This window comes from Chionomys nivalis, chromosome 9 (genome assembly GCF_950005125.1).
Source record: "Chionomys nivalis chromosome 9, mChiNiv1.1, whole genome shotgun sequence".
Lineage (NCBI taxonomy): Eukaryota > Metazoa > Chordata > Mammalia > Rodentia > Cricetidae > Chionomys > Chionomys nivalis.
This window is the reverse complement of record NC_080094.1, coordinates 15315037-15331604: the sequence shown is the minus strand read 5'-3', so window position 1 is coordinate 15331604 and position 16568 is coordinate 15315037. Positions and strand designations below refer to the sequence as shown.

Here is a 16568-nt window from a genome sequence, read left to right as displayed (position 1 = left end):
GTCTCATCTTCACCAGCAGTTATTTACAGCTCTGTAACTGTGGGAAGGGGCCTTGCAGCTCTTGTAACTTTCCTCTAGGAGGGAATGTGTCATTTCTGAGAAAATAGCTAAACAGTGACATTGCCTGAGAGCTTGTGGCTGGGGCCACCCTTTTGATGTGATAGCCAGCTTCAGGCTATATCAGCTAGGAGTTAAGTCCTGACTGACTCAGACCTCAGACTCTCTACCGGGAGTGGTGAAGATCAGGGAAAGGATCTGTAAAACCACTGTCCATCCCATCCAGCATCCTCCCCAGGCATTCCTGCAGGATATGCTTCTTAGCTCCAAGATGCCATCAGTTTCCTGGACCTCTGATCTCTGAGAAATCAGGATCTGAGGTCAGCCTAGCTGCAAGCTAGTTTCTACTCTCAGGAATAAGCTGCCTCTGGCTCCAGCAAGTCCCAAGAACCACAGCATGCAAGTGGGCTCTATCTCAGGGCCACACTTTCAGGATCAAAGTGGAACCTTCTGTTTCTAGACGCCTTTGGGTAAAGATGAGGACTGGTGATTCTCATATACTCTTTGGAGCTTAGCACGGGTTCTTTAATGTGATAGCAGGAAAGGGGGCCAGTGAGATGGCTCAGCAGATAGAGGCACTTGCCACCAAGCCCAACCATCTGAGTTCAATCCAGAGGACTCACGTGGCAGAAAGAGAGGACTAACTCCTTCAAGTTGTCCTTGACACTCACATATAAATAAATGCAATGAATTAATAAGAAAAAAAGTCATGTATTCTAGCAGGTTGCTAAGGGATTGTAAAACTGTTTATTGGCAAGCATCCTTTTCAAGCTGCAGTATAATACATAGAGCATTGAGGAAATGAATGTAAGTGGTAATGACTGATCCCAGGGATAAGGGACCAATTTTGACATTGGTATATTTTCATGTAATGAATGAAGTTCTACTGTATTAGGACTTTATACCCTCCCTTTCTGGCAGGACCCTGATGCTTGGTGTGACTTGAGTAAATTTGATCTTCCTGAAGAACCATCTGCTGAGGGCAGTGTCAACAGCAGCCCAGTGCAACCCCAGACATCACAGCAGCAAGAACAGGCACTGTCATCCCACGAGACTACCACACCGGGGCCCAGCATGACTGAGTATCGGCTTGATGGCCACACTATTTCAGACCTGAGCCGGAGCAGCCGGGGGGAGCTGATCCCCATTTCCCCCAGCACTGAGGTTGGAGGCTCAGGCATTGGCACACCACCCTCAGTGCTCAAGCGACAGAAGAAACGGCGTGTGGCCCTGTCACCTGTCACAGAAAACAGTGCCAGCCTGTCCTTCCTGGACTCTTGTAACAGTCTTACCCCGAAGAGCACACCTGTCAAAACCCTTCCGTTCTCTCCTTCCCAGGTGTGTGGGTCCCTCTGACTGCCTTGATTGCATAGATAAAACACCCAGTGCCCGGTGGGGTCTGGCACAGTACACATTGGATAATCAGTATTCACTGAGTATCTCCCTGTGCTCAGTGCTAGGGACTCAGTGCTAAGTGAGCACCAGACCTGGCCCTGCCCTGATGAAGCTTCCACTCTGCGTTATAAAAGATCCAGATAGGGGATAAAGTGAAGTGCTGCTGGGAATGAAGCTAGTAAGGATTTAGTCACTTGTCCTGTTGCTGCATTTCATCAGAATACTTGGTGAAAGCAACTGAGGAAAGGACAGCTTTATCTTGGCGACAGTGGCAAGGACGCCGTGGCAGCAGGAGCCGAAGGCAGAATGATGACGTTTGACTCCCTTTTTCCTTGCTATTCAGTCCAAGTTCCCAGCCTGTGGACTGGCACTGCCCACAGTAGGGTGTGTTGTCCCCATTTCATTTAACCTAGTCTAGAAGAATCCCTTGCAGACATGCCCAGAGGTTTGTTCCCATGGTGATTGCAAACACCATCAAGTTGATAACTATGGATCCAGGGGGACTTTCACAGGGATAGAGGAATTTCTTGCATTGAGAATGCTATAGGACCTGACTGGGTAATACAGGGAAGACAGAAGGGCTGAGTCATACTTGTTGAAAGAAGTCTTTGCTGGTGTCCTACAGGTCAGGACAAGACCTCAACCTCACAGAACAGACATGGGGAGTGCTGTCTAAGGGTCTATTCCTGTCCGTCAAAGGCTTCATCTTGTCACATGTTCTAACTCTTCCCTGACAGTTTCTGAACTTCTGGAACAAACAGGATACCCTGGAGCTAGAGAGCCCTTCACTGACGTCCACTCCAGTGTGCAGCCAGAAGGTGGTGGTCACCACACCCTTGCACAGGGATAAGACACCCCTGCATCAGAAGTATCCATCGTGAGTGCCACACTGACACCTGTCCACCTGGGCAACAGGGAGGCGCTCTCATCCTGGGGCGTAGCTGCCAACCTCTTGGTCCTTGTCTGAATAGCCTGTTCTTTTTCCTTCTTTTCCCCTTTTATTTTATTTTTAACTTGATAGTCCTGGATCTCAGAAACAGTGTACACACACACACATACACACACACACATACACACACACACACACACACCAAAAAAAACCTAGTATTTTCCCTCCTTTGATAAGCATCAAGTATGGATCAGAGTTGTTTGAACCAAAAGTGCCCCTGGGCTCTGTATGCCTCAGGAGCCAAGAGCTCTGTGATTGTGTTTGTCCTCAGCCTGCTGTGAGGGAGGGCTTTTATGGTATGCCCACTCCCTCTTGTGGCATGATGGAATTCCAGGTGGAGGAGGGTTCCTTTCTTGCTCTATTCATTGGTTTGGCTGCAGAGGCATTACAGTCTGTTCAAGGAACTGGTTCAGGAATTTTGCACAAGGTAATGATGACTTTTCAAAAGCAATTTATTAAAATCCATTGGTTAGAAATCACTCAGTCTAATAATGATAGTCTTGTGAGAAGTAGTTCTTGCATTCAAATGAGAACCTGGACTTTCCATCTGAGCCCTTTAACAGGGATGCTGAACTATGGCAGGCCTGGCCTTTTCCTTCTGTGGTTAGAGACCTGTGTTGTAGAATTTACTGCTGTATAATTTTGTATTTCTGTATTTTACATTTTGTTTTATGGTACAGCTGAGTGGGTCTTTTTGCTGGTCGGTGGTGGGGCGCTGGCGCTGCCTTTAATCCCAGCACTAGGAGGCCAGTGCACCTCCGAGTTCAAGGCCAGCCTGGTCTACAGACCAAGTTGCAGACCTTTCTAAGCTAGTAATGAGACTGCATCTCAATAAAAAAGGCTGATGATAATAAGTGACATTCTTAGGCCTGTATGTCGCTGTATGCAGCTCATGTGACTGCTAGGCTTTGCCTGGATGTCCTCTTCCTGTTTTGTGCTTAAGAGATAGATAGCTAACTGGAATAGCCATGGACTCAGGGATTACTTTCCCCAATTGCCCAGCGTCACAAGTCCCCCTCACTCAACTGTTCATCTATCTGCCTTCTGTTGGTGAGAGGGTGTATCTGATTCTTGCTGTTCCGTTTTGACCAGAGATGGAAAACACACTTTAACTTTAAATGCAGATACTATCACAAATTCTTGTGATATTCTTATCTCTTTCAAAGATTCTTTGCAAGACATTCTAGACTTAAATTTCCAAATTGGAGTTTTGTTGCCAAAAGCTTTATTTCATGCATCCTGTGTTTGGGGGTATGCTGTTGTTTGAGAAAGGCCCTCGTGTGTCTTACACTGGCCTCAGGCTGACCTTGATTTACTATCTTCCTGCTTCTGCCTCTCCAATAGCTGGTGTCACAGGTACGGTCACCACTGTGCCCAGAACTTTTTCCGTCATGTCACAGAGGTTGTGGCTTAGTAGAAGGAATGGTTTACTAACAACGGATATTGGTGTTCTCACCTTACAGTGGAATAGACCCAACACTACTTTAAAATGTCCTACATGGAGGCTGTGATAGAGCCAGTGATGAAGTGTGTGCTTACCGTGCAGCAGGGGGAGGAGAAAAGTGGAAAATGCCTTTGAGTGTTACAGGACTAGAGATGAGTCACTGGTTAAGAGCACTGGCTGCTCTTGCAAAGGGTTCTGATTCAATTTCCAGTACATACATGGTGACTCACAGCCAATTGTAAGTCCAGTTGTAGGAGATCTAATGCCCTTCTCTGAGTTCCTCATGCTTCTACACTCAAGTGGTGTACATAATTAAAATCAGACACGCATGCATGTGCGTGCACACACACACAAAATTTAAAAAAAGAAAAAATCCATTTAGTAGATAACTTCCAGAAAATAGTTTAGCCTCTCCTGCCTTAAATGTATTTGATTGCTAACCCTGCAGTTGAGAAACTCCAGTGCAAAACCTAGTACAAGAGACTGTTTTGCTAATTTATACTGTACAGAAAGTGAGAAGCACAATGCTGCTGGTGTGTGCTGTGCTGTAATTGTAAATTAGGGACTGTCTAAACAGCACACATCAAGATATGGTCCTTATTGGTAGTAGACACTGGTCTCTGAAGGGAAAGTTGCCCACTGGTTCCACTATAGCCAGAGATCAGGGACAGCCCCTTGGAAGCACAGCTGAACTGAGAAGGGAACTGCTGGAGCTCGAGGGTGGAGGCATGCATGCCTTTGTGTAAGGAGCAGCATGGCCCCCGAGTTGTGAGCAGGTGGAGAGAGAACATGGAAGAACTGTACATGTGTTCTTTCCACATTTCTGCCCCCACCATGGTGGTCTGAGAGAACCAGTGGAGATTGTGGCTGTCTCGTACCTAGTACCACATACTTTCTATAGAGAGGACACATAGGGTTGTGGGCTTGCTTCCCAGGCCTGAAATATGACTGCAGGTCTGCCTTGTATCTGGGAAGTCCCCAGACTGTACTTTGATGGGCAGCACTCTCCATCATTGTCATGGTCTCCTCCCCCCTCTTTCCTTCCTCTAGGTCCCTGACCTAGACTTGTGCAGGAAGTCAGGCAGGCACCCTTGAACCAAAGTAATAGGAAAGAGTATCTGGGGGGAGTTGGGGGGCCCTGGTCATGACTGGGAAAGTGGGAGTTCACTCTTTCGTTTGGCTGAGCCTCCTCTGGCCCCTGGCAGGTTTGTAACCCCAGATCAGAAGTACTCCATGGACAACACTCCCCACACGCCAACCCCGTTCAAGAATGCCCTGGAGAAGTACGGACCACTAAAGCCCCTGGTATGTGCCATGGTTGCTGTGACTCTGTGTGGGGTGGATTCATCTGACATGGGCTGATGAGCCCCTTTCTCTCTGAGTGCTCCATAGTCTTCTCACAAGGTACAGTTTCTACTTGTTTGCATTTCCTGAGTACCCTCAGTGTGGCAGACAGGCAGAAACTGGCTGACGGTAGAGTTGGTGGTATCTTGGTGAAATTGTGTAGAACAGGGGATGTGGACATTAAAACACATGCCACCTAAATACCTACAGATTTTCTTACTGTAAAGAAAAGGGCCAAGACATGCGTAGTGACACTCACCTGTAATACCTGTTCTTGGCAGGTGGAGGAGACAGACAGATCAAAAGTTCAGCTACCTAGAAAATTTGAGGCTAGCCTGAGCAACATGAGACCCTATTTAAAAGGTGGGGGTGGAAGCCAGGTATGGTGGTCCCTGCCTTTAATCTAGCACTCAGGATGCTGAGGCAAGGCTATTGTGAGCCAGTCTGCACTACATGGGGAGGAGAGAAGGAGAGCCTCAGCAAAGATGAAGGTTATCTCATTGATTCTAGGTCAAGTGGGGCTTCTAGAAACTGGTACTGGTCATGAGTACTAGTTAATACTGTCCCTACTGGGTGTCTGTTGAACTAGGTCGCCCTTCAGGCTTGTTCTTGGTGGCTGTAGATGAGTAGACAGTGCTGGCTCTTTGTATGGCATTTGAAGTGTCACCATGAGTGTTCACTGTCTCTCCAAGTCTTTGCTCCCTGAGGGTAGAGAAGTTACTTGGAGCTTCTGCACCTGAGCAATGGAAACAAGACACATAATGTCCCAGTTAGTGCAGAACAAGGACAGAAGGAACTTGGGCTTTTGGTGTATGTAGGTTCTTTCTTTTTAAGATAGCTTTTGTCTACAAAGTCCAGTGTCTTGGGTTTCTATTGCTGTGGTAAAATGCTGACCAAAAGCAACCTCAGGGAGCTAGGGCTTATTTCAGCCTACCGTGGGAGGTCAGGGCAGGAGCTGGTGCAGTTGCTAAGGGGGGGAGTGCTCTGTACTTGCTTGCTCCTCATGACTTGCTCAGTTACTCTCTGATACACCCCAGGACTACAATGGGGCCCTCCCACGTCAATTAAGAGGTTTGCCTCCAGCCCATTCTGGTTGGAAACCTTTTCTCAGGTCTCCTCCTCTCATATGACTCCAGTTTGTATCAAGTTAATGGAAAACTAACACTATCAGGACCGTTCTTGAACTTGTCCAGGCTGATTTCTCCTGTCTTGGCCAACATCACAGTGCTGAGGTTATAGATGGGTGCTGTCTGAAATCCCTGGATTCTAGTGGTGCTTCTGCATCGACCCTTGAGGACCTGGGACTTCAAAGAAGACCGGGCTCAAGCATCTGGATTATAATAACTGCTGTGGCCCAAGTCAGGTTTTTGATACATATGAGCCTGAGCTTCTGCTCTGTAGACATGAAAATTGCTGCACAGGGCTATGTGGAGCTGTAAAGCTGCTCTTCTAGACATGTAGGTCATCAGGGTCAAGGTCTTCGTCCAGCTGTCTAAGGCAGGACCACTAGGTTATGAACAATTCAAGTGAGGTCAGTGTCCTGGTGTAGGCTTCCTTTGCTTGCCTAGAACCATCCACCTCTCTTAGACCTGCACAGCCTGAATGGGTCTCATGTGGGTCACCCTTGCATCTGTCCACAGCCGCAGACTCCACACCTGGAAGAGGACTTGAAGGAAGTGTTACGTTCTGAGGCTGGCATTGAGCTTATTATTGAGGATGATGTGAGGCCTGAGAAGCAGAAAAGAAAGCCTGGGGTGAGTGACTTGAGAGCACTTACTGCCTGGGCAGCTGGCCTAGAAAGTCAGCCCCGAGGGCAGGGTACCCGTGCCCTAACGAGGGAGTGCACCTTTCAGAGGGCCCTGGCCTCTTCCCTGGGTCCTCCTGCACTTTGAGTGATGCACCCTTCTGAAGTGGATTGGACCAGGGGGTGCCGAGTGCAGTAGTGGTCAAGTGAGACTACGGAGACAGGCGTACAGTATGTGGGATGAGGGAATAGAGGGGGTCAGATTCCAAGTGTTCCTTTCAGATGGTAGAGTGAGTTAGGAAGAGGGTCAGAATGGGTACCTCAGCCATAAAGGCAGCGTGTGGGGGGTTCTGTCAGGCGAGGTGGGATTCACAGGGCCATGTGATGAGATACCAGTCGTGGTCTGCTTCCTTCCCATTACACTGGCTGGCTGCTCTTGTTGCCACAGATCTCCTTGCTTTTGTGTTCTTCCCTAGACTGCTCTCCCTAGGGGGAGATGATGGAGCTAGGCAGTGAGGCTGGGAAGGACCCACAGTGTCTGGCGGGGTAAGGACCACCTGGGTCAGAGTCTAGTGTGGCCAAGGTCTCCTGGTCTTCCCATATCCCTAGAGCAAGAACTGCTAGCTATCTATGCCTTGACTGCACACACTCTCAAGTCCTGACTCAATGACTGTGGTCATTGAGGCGCTGACCATGGGGAACCTGACTACTCACGCCACCCATCCTCTTCTTCCCTAACCCTCAGCTGCGGCGAAGCCCTATAAAGAAAGTTCGAAAGTCTCTGGCTCTTGACATTGTGGATGAAGATGGGAAGCTGATGTCTACACTTCCCAAAACTCTGTCCTTGGTAAGGGGGTGACAGTAACCACCTGCTTCATGGGTCCTCGGGAACCTTCTGCCTTTGGAGCTGTCTGGTCATGGAGAGGACCCTCTAGATGGGGTGGGTTTCTGGTTCTCCGGTTGGGCCCAGTGTTGGGAAGATTGGCAGGAGATGGCAGGTCAGGGCACCCAGCCTGAACTTCACTGAGAGTCCTGATGTGTCTTTCCTAGGTTTGACTTGGCAAGAGTTGTATTGCTAGAACATTCTAGACCCCCAGCACCACCCTGCCCACTGAGTGCCAACCACATGGGCCCCAAGCCCAGCTGGGTGGTTGAGGCACTTCAACCCTGAGCAACTGCTATGTGGCCTACAGGCCAGCCTTGCTCATCTGGGCAAAGAAGTCACTGCCTTTAAGAGCCTAGGTGTTGTGCTACTGCTGGTCCCTCGGAGCTGATGGGATGTGGCCTGGTGTATAAATTGATGGTATGGCAGTTCTGCTTTATGGTTAAGGGGAAGATTTTTTTATTTTGGATATGAGAGAGAGAGAGAATAGCCAGAGGTGTCTGGAAAAATCCAGAGCAGAGAAAGAATAGACTGTACATAAACAGCAGACTAGACGTGACCAGGGCTATCTGCAAGAGAGGGGAGGATAGCATGGGGTAGAGAACAGAGAAAACAGCACGAATGACAGGGCTATAAGGAAAAGGAGTAGCTGCCAGGAGGGAACTGGGATTTTGGGGTAAGGGAGGAGATGAGATGGGCTAGGATGCTGGCCTGGTCTTTGAAATGAGTAACAGGTACTTGTGATAGGGAGGGAGCCTGGAGACCAGATAAGCTTTGATATATGATAGGCCCCACAAGTAACCATATGTTCCCAGTGGAGGGGAACCGGCTTCACAGGTTCCTGAGAAATGTTGGCTTTTATCTAACTGCCAGAAATCCTTCTATGTAGGTCTAGGTTGAGCTCATTTCTGATGTTTGGACAGCCTTTTGGAGTTTGGGGGATTGGAGTTTTCCTTTGGGCCTGACATCCGGCACAGTAGTGAGGCAGTGATGGGTGGGAGCATGAATGAAGGAGATGAACTGCTGAACAGATCTTATAGGTAGGGCTGTCGTCCTTCTAGAAAAGCTTTTCTCCAGGGAGCCCTGCCCAGTGGGGGACTCGCTCCCTTCAGCCAGGCCTTTGGCTGCCTCCAAAGGCACACACTTTGTTTGGTTTTAAGAGTGCTGGGGGTTGAACCCACTCTGCTGTAGGGAATAATTAGCCTGTGGTCTTGACTCCTGGGCCCCTCGCCCCAAGTGGAACATAAGGAAAGCAAGCCAGTGAGCAGAGCAGGGGTGCTTTATGAGTCCATGGCACATTCCACTTGATGCTTAGGGGTGTTTCTGAACCAGGAAGCCTAGAGTACTGTGTTGGACCTCATGTGACAAGAGCTGGCATTGCTGGGCTCCGAAATGATCAGTTCATAGATACTCCTTTAAGTAAAAAGATTAAGGGAATGTGTTTGAACTCCTTATCTGAAAGGGAACGGAGGCTTAGAGGGTGGATACCCTGCTCCAGATCTCAGCAGGGTGGGGATGCTGGGGTACCAGGTTGTGTTTCTGTTTTATTTTCCCCTGGCAAAGATCTTGTGGCAAAGTGGTGACTAACTTGGTTTTGATTTCAGGCAACAAGTGTCCCATCCAGCTCCTCTAGCTTCACCCTGCCAGGTATCAAAGAGGATAACAACCTGCTCAACCAGGGGTTCCTGCAGGCCAAACCTGAGAAAGTGGTGGCCACCCAGAAGCCCCGGAGCCATATTCCAGCCCCTGCCCCTGTGAGTGCTTGCTGTAAACAGGTCCTGCTACCCTTTTGCCTCAGGGCCTGAATGTTTTACTGCATTCCTGTGACTCTTTGCCTGATTAACTTTTATAATCTTAGTCCAACTGCTACTTCCTATGGGAAGCCATTCCTGGCCTCACCTGAAAAGATGCATCTAGCTCCATTTCCTTCCTGAGGCTTGAACTTAACCTGCCACTGGGTCATTATCTGTATTTGGCTTACTTAGTGCTGAACCTGGGTCATTGCATCCCAGTGTCCTCATCTGTTCTGCTGTGGCTTCTCCTGAGGCCAGCAGGTCCTGCATACTTTTTCCTGTCTCAGCCTCCTGCTTTACTATTAAGCCCACAGATGAGGCATGACTTCCCCAGGACCACCAAAGAAAATGGAGGGAGCATAAACTGGCTTCCAGCATCCAGAGGGAGGGCTCTAGAAATGTCCCTACCCTTACTACCCAGGAGGACCAGGGTTTGTTATTGAGCTAACTCTCTCACCTACCAGATGACCAGCGCCTGGAAGATGGTGGCCTGTGGGGGCACCAAAGACCAGCTCTTCATGCAAGAGAAAGCCCGGCAGCTCCTGGGCCGCCTGAAGCCCAGCCACACATCTCGGACCCTCATCCTGTCCTGAAGGGGCTTGGAGGGCACGGATCTGTTCTCATGTTTACAGGGGCTAGGGTGGGGGGTGAGGTTTGCTTTGAAATCACATTCAGATGATCAGCTTCAGGAAGTCGCCTGCTGCCAGCTCCTCAGACTACTCAGGTGGCAGCAGAAGTAACACACACTATATCCTGTCTCCAGGTCTATTTTTGGGAAGTTAGTTCCTGGTGCTAAAAGAACAAAATCCCACTCCTGGGCCTATCTGTTCTATCCCCAATACCACTAGGAACCCTGTTAGCTTCTCCCAAGCTCTCATCAGGACCGGCTTCATCTCAGACCCCTGCTTAGGATAGGGGACGTGGCTAGGAGTATTCCCTTTTCCATCCCCTTTTGGTCCATTCTCTCCACAATAAAGTACCCTTCTCCCTGTGCAGCCCTGACTCCGCCTTCTGGGCCTTGCTTAAAGTGCCTTAGTGGCTTTCTTCTGACATGCAGGTATGTGGACCTCTGTCCTCAGAACTTGGCCTGTGGAAAGCTCTGCAAATCTCCTAGGAACTCTTGGTGGGGTTGAAGTTGGGGATGGGTGAGAGCCTCTTGGAAGGTGGAAAGGACTGGGAGAACCGTCCAACTCTGGTGGCCAGTGTGCAGAAAGAGGGCTGCCTAGCTCTGGAGCTCTATGTCTGAGGTTGTGGGAACAATTGCTCAGGCTGTTGCCTCCCTTGGTTAGGGTCAGTGGATGGAGTATGGCCTATAGCTGGTGAGCTTGAAGAGAGAGATGCTGAGCCTAATGTTTACATCAGGAAGATCAGTGGTTTGCATGAGTGTCTTTGGATTGGAGATTGGGTGTACTTCTGGGAGACCTATACCGAGTCCAGGTTGCAGGGAAGACTAGAGACAGATCCTTTCTGATAGGGCAAGAGATACCATCTCAAGACACACCTGAGCCAGTGCTCCAGAGTTCAGACACTTCCCTGCTCTTAGGCAAGGGATGATGGGGACAGACTCTGCTCTTCCCATACTGCCTCCTACAGCCTGTGCCTGAGCCCCATGCTCAGGTAGGTTATCTCTGCCTCACCCCTGTGCTATGTGTCTGAGCCGCACCTGCTTCACCCCTGTGGTTGTTCGTGCTTTTCTCACTACCAGGACCAAGAAGGGACTTATGGGGGCTGAGGGGAGCTATGTTGGCTCCTGGTCAGTGCTAGCGAAGGTGTGGTGGCTACCGTGAAGCGGAGGATGAAGACTGCTAGTGCTTACCAGGCTTCTCAGTCAGTCTGGGCTCTCCAGTGGGTGCTGCCACCTGCATGTAGGGTGGGTCTTTCCCTTTAATAAATCCCTGGAATTTCCTCAAACACACCCAAGCCAACAATGAAGAGTAGCCACCAGAGTGTTTCTTGTTTTTCTCTCTTTTCCTCTGCCATAAAAGGCTGTCAGCTTCCTTGGGGAAGAGGCCTGCACTGCCTTGTTTCCAGAGGTTCCCACCAAGATCAAGAGTATTGTGGCTGTCTGCTGCTGGCTGGAGATGCAGGTTCTTGGGTCCAGAGACCTTAATAAGGAGCCCAGGCCCCTGGAAGTCCTTGGTTATGCTGTTGAGCTGGTCTAAGAGCCCCCACCCAATGCCCTTTCCTACCTCTGGCTTTTTTTTTTTTTTGACTAAAATGTAATGAGAAAAAAAATTTATTAAATGAGGAAAAATTAAATTATTTTTATTTTGTGTTCCAACCAGTTTTCCCCCTCCCTCCTTCCTTTGACTCCCCCTTTCCTTTCTCCCCCTGCCCCATCCACTCTTGTCTCCATTCAGAAAGGGGCAGACCTCCCATAGGAGTCAACAAAGCATAGCACATCAAGTTCAGGCAGGACCAACCAAGCTCTTCCCCATGCATCAAGGTTGGGTGAGGCAACCCAGCATGGGGAGAAGGGTCTCAAAAATAAGCACCAAGGACAGGTCCTGATCCCACTGTTAGGAGCCCCACAAACAGACCAAGCTACACAACTCTCACACACATGCAAATCCTACCTCTGGTCTTATTCTCAGGAATTATACAAAGGGAGAACCCACAGGGGATGGGAGTACCTAGTTCTGATTGTTGCAGGGAGCCAGCTGGAGGTGAGGCCTTTCGGCCTTCATCAGTTGGGTCCACCCCCGGTTGGTGTTTCCTAATGTGATGAGCTCAGTGCTGGGAGCAAAATGTGAACATTAAGTAGGAACAGTCTCAAAGTTGGGCAGGGGTCAGCCAACAAGATCCAAACGGTGGCCTGTATATAACATGGCCCCAAGGTAAAGATGACTGAGGCATCCTGGGATGCCAGGGTCACTTGGGACTCTGGGAAAATCTAAGGGAGACAAGATTCCTGCTATCACTGAGACTCAAGGGAGTGTGCTAAACTACCCAAACCAGCTGGTTATAGACTTTGAGGAAGCAAGCAATTCATATGCTAATTGGAGGTAGTTTGTCATGTAGCAGGTGTAGTCTCCCAGTTCTTTGGAGATAGGGCGAGGACTGAAGTAGGCCTAGGCAACAGCAGATGGCTGGAATCTGGATTTGGGCCAGCCTGCAATGAGGGAGAGTGTCGGTGAGACTTGGAAGACTGGCATGGATGGCTGAACAATGCCGTGACGGCTAGCATTGATGCAGAGCTTCCCTGATCTCAGTTTGCTGAGCCACTCAGTCCTTTATAGTCAGGACTGTAGATCCTCTGCTGCCCTGCTGACAGCAGCTGACGGGAACTTCCCATCTGGTGACAGGACGGATTCAGCCCAAACTGGACCCAACGGAGGCCTTTCTCACACCCTTCTGGGTTCACTCTGCATTTTGAAGTTTTTACTTTGACATTTTAAGTGCACAGAAGACCTACCGAGATCATGTGATGAGTTCCAGCCAACATTTCACATCTGGCCAGATAGTGGTGCATTTCACAAAACCCAAAGAATGGCTGGTGTAAAACCATCCGCAAACACCAGGCTTCCTAGGATTTCACCTGTCTCTCTATTCAACCCAGGGTGTCACGTTGCATTTGGCATATTCATTTAAACTTCCTTATGGATGGCTTCAAGTTTATATAAAAGTAGGCTAAAGGTGTAGCAAGTGGTAGTGTGTGTGCTTAGTAGGCACAAAGCCCTGGGTCCCTAGTAACAAACATACACAAAAGATTAAGACACTAGAATCACCTTATGATAGTAAGGTCTTTTATGACTAATTTGCTCTTAACACACACCAGATGTTTTTCCTGGCCTTATACATCTATCCCTCCAAGGCTTTCCCTGACTTCCCATTGGCTGTTCTCTACTTAGTACACTTAAATTCTTGTTAAATTTTATTTATTATTTGGGGCTGGTGAACACTTGTTCCAGAGGACCTAAGTTCAGGTCCCAGTATCCCTGTCAGATAGTTTATATGCCCCTGTAACTCCAGCTCCAGGGGTGCCTGCTGAGACCTGGCAAACATTCACATACACACAAGAAAAATCTAAAATTGTTATTGGGTATGGTTTTTTTTTGGGGGGGGGGTGTTATTCACAGTATGCATATGGACAGAGTTCATGTGGAGTTGATTCTCTTTGCCTTTATGTGGGTTCTGGAGATTGAACTCAGGTCAGGTTAAATGTGCAGCAAATTGTCTGCACCCTTTGAGTAATCTCATCCAACACACCGAGAAAAGCTGTCTCCGGGGCCAGGGGCACACAACATTATGGAAACAGTTGAGGTAAGGGTGGTGTGGCGTGTGCCCAAATTATGCTTAAAAAAAAAAAAAGATTTCCTCCTAAACTAGATGTGGTGGATCACCTGTGTACTCAAGCCTCAGCTCATTTCATAGTTCAAGGTCAACTAGACTATATGGTTAGTTCTAGGCTAGCTACACATAAGACTATGTCTTAAAAACATAAAGATTTCTGAAGAACTTACAAAAACCTAATTATGGCTTCTGGCTGCTGGGTTTTTTTTTTTTTAAATATGTATGTAAGCCAGGTAACACATGCACAGGTGTGCGGAGACGAAAAACGGGGAGATGCCTTCCTTACTCCTTGGTTGTCCTCCCTCCAAGCAGCCAGTGTTTAGAGTCTAGGAAGAAGCTCTTATCAGGTGCTGAGCACTTAAACCTCTGGACATGCTGCTATTTTATCCTGTGTATGCCATACAAGCACATATATCATGCTTCCTCTCTGGCCCTGTACAAATGGCATATTATAATGTAGATTTTTCTAGACTTGTTTTCTATCAGTTAAACTCAGTGGTTGGCAATCTACATCCCACCGGCCAAATCCAGGCTGCCTCTTGTTTGTGTAGACAGTTTTATTGGACTTAGCTGTTATCTCTGGCTCTTTTCATCCTATAGACACAAGTAGCTGCCAGAGAGTCTACAAGGTGAAGCAAGCCTAACTATACACCTTTCTGAACAAGCAATGTCCAATTTCCAACATCTGTACAGTTTCTACAAATGACTCATCACGGTCCCTTCTCTTGATAGTAAAACTACAACCTAATTCCCTCAGGTAGGCCCTCTTTATGGGCAAGTCAGTGCTACTATAAATAATACGTTACTAAGTAACTGTACTCAACCTCACTTTCTACATGTGGCTGGCTGTGCAGGGTGAACTCTTAGATGTGCAATTACTTGATCAAAGCCTGTGTGTGATGATCATTTTCATAGTTCCTGTCAAAGTGTTCCCCATGGAAGTTGGGTCAACTTACATCCATCTCACCTTTGTTATAAGCCCCACCTCTACCGCAGACTTCCTAAGCCCTTTTGGAACAATCAGCAGCAGGGCCAGTTACTTTGCAGGTTTTTTATTTTGAGATTCGTGTCTATCCACGCATTTGAGAGCCCTCTTCTTCCTGCTAGAGGTTTGCCCTCCTGGTCCTGGCTCCAGGATCTTCTGGGGTTTGGTCTCTCTGTGACTCTTGTGTGTCACTTTCACAAACAAGTTTTTGGGGAACAAAACTCTTAAGCACGAACATTGGGTGAGAGTTGGCACCGTCAACATTCCATATATCAGGGTTAGAAAGCCAACGGACCGGTAGTGTGTCCTCAGTCTGCGGCTCTGGGAGACTAATGTGAAGAGGGCTCAGTGTGTCCTCTTCCTCCAGGGAGCTTCGGTTGACACAAGTAGCTTCATGTTCAGCCAACTTTCTGATGGGGACCACGTGGCAAGCATTGTATTTACAGCTGGCCATCTTTTTGGCTTTCTTGGGGTTCTTCTTCCTGCATGATGCCAGGTGGTACTGGAGTCTGCTGAGTGGGATTCGGTGGTGAGGGTTATAAGGACAGATTTCTATGGATTCTGGCTCCATGGGGACTTGATTTGAAGCCAGGTTGTCTTGCTGTCCAAAGTATAAGTGGCACACCTCTCAAGGAAAGGCCTTTTTGTAAGAAAGATTGTACCGTCTTCCGCCAAGCTTTGGCTCTTGGGACTCTCGAGTGAAATTCTTACTCTTCAAGTTCTGTCAGCAACAGCTATGCAGAGAAAGCCAGCAAACGGCTGTAAGAGAAGGTAACTCAAGCAGATACAAGAGCCCAAAACAGTAGCTTCCAAGGAGGTGAAGTTAGAGGCTATACAACCCTTTAACTCGAAGGGCTGTTACCCTGTGTTGTCAAGGGACAGAATGGGTGGTCACAATAGGTAGCTTATGACATCAGGAAAAGACTGTCCATCGCTTGGGGGAATGGCCTCGAGGAAAGTTGCTATTTAAATTTGTTTATGGCAGGAACAATTGCATCTTCTGACTTCATTAGTATAATTAAATCCAGTATACATGTTAGTTTACATCAACTAACTTTGTGTTATCTTTCAAAAAAATATTTTTTACATGTATTGATTGTATGCAGTGGCACGTAGTGACATAATTGTGGAGGTGGGAGAACTACTTTCAGAAAGGACTTGGTTTTCTTCCTCCACGTGAGTTCTGGGCTCGAACTCAGGTTATCAGGCTTAGCAACAAGCACTTTTACCTAATGAGCCTTCTTGCCAGTCCTCCTGCCTACCTCCTTTCCTTCCTTGTCTCCTCCCACCCAGCTCTCTTCCTCCCCTCTTTTGAGACCAGGTTTCATGTAGCTCAGGCTGACCTGGATCTTGATTGTAGATGAGGATGACCTCTACCTTGGGATTATAGACGTGTGCTGCTGTAGCCAGTTTACATGGTGCTGGGGACCAAACCCGGGGCCTCATGTGTTTGTGGCAAGCAGACTACTGTACCTACATTTTCTGCTGTCTTTGGTTCATTTTTTTCTTCTCCTCCCACCCCACAATCTATGTACCTACAATCTATCTCTACTAGGTCATTTCTTCGTGTAGGTAGTCTCTAATTTTAAATCCTCTTGCCTCAGCCTCCCAAGTGCTACAATCTCCGGGGTGTGCAACACACCTGACACCAGCTCTTATTTTAAGTACAGAGTGTTGAAGA

The 16568-nt window shown here is 48.2% G+C and overlaps 2 protein-coding genes across 2 annotated transcripts in view; one reads left to right on the top strand and one right to left on the bottom strand.

The window, feature by feature from the left end:
* Nucleotides 1–11380, top strand: part of Mybl2 (MYB proto-oncogene like 2) — a 36488-nt gene extending 25108 nt beyond the window's left edge. Inside the window, exons 8-14 of the mRNA XM_057781178.1 lie at nucleotides 979–1395; nucleotides 2190–2329; nucleotides 5051–5150; nucleotides 6830–6943; nucleotides 7679–7780; nucleotides 9421–9570; nucleotides 10074–11380. Coding sequence (XP_057637161.1) covers nucleotides 979–1395; nucleotides 2190–2329; nucleotides 5051–5150; nucleotides 6830–6943; nucleotides 7679–7780; nucleotides 9421–9570; nucleotides 10074–10202 — 1152 coding nt within the window. The 3' untranslated portion in view covers nucleotides 10203–11380. The remainder of the gene's footprint in view (nucleotides 1–978; nucleotides 1396–2189; nucleotides 2330–5050; nucleotides 5151–6829; nucleotides 6944–7678; nucleotides 7781–9420; nucleotides 9571–10073) is intronic.
* Nucleotides 11381–14938: 3558 nt separating this feature from the next.
* On the bottom strand, nucleotides 14939–15458 carry Gtsf1l (gametocyte specific factor 1 like). Its single transcript, XM_057781087.1, is given in 3 exon segments — nucleotides 14939–15062; nucleotides 15064–15110; nucleotides 15183–15458. Coding segments are annotated over 3 exon segments (447 nt in total).
* Nucleotides 15459–16568: the final 1110 nt, after the last annotated feature.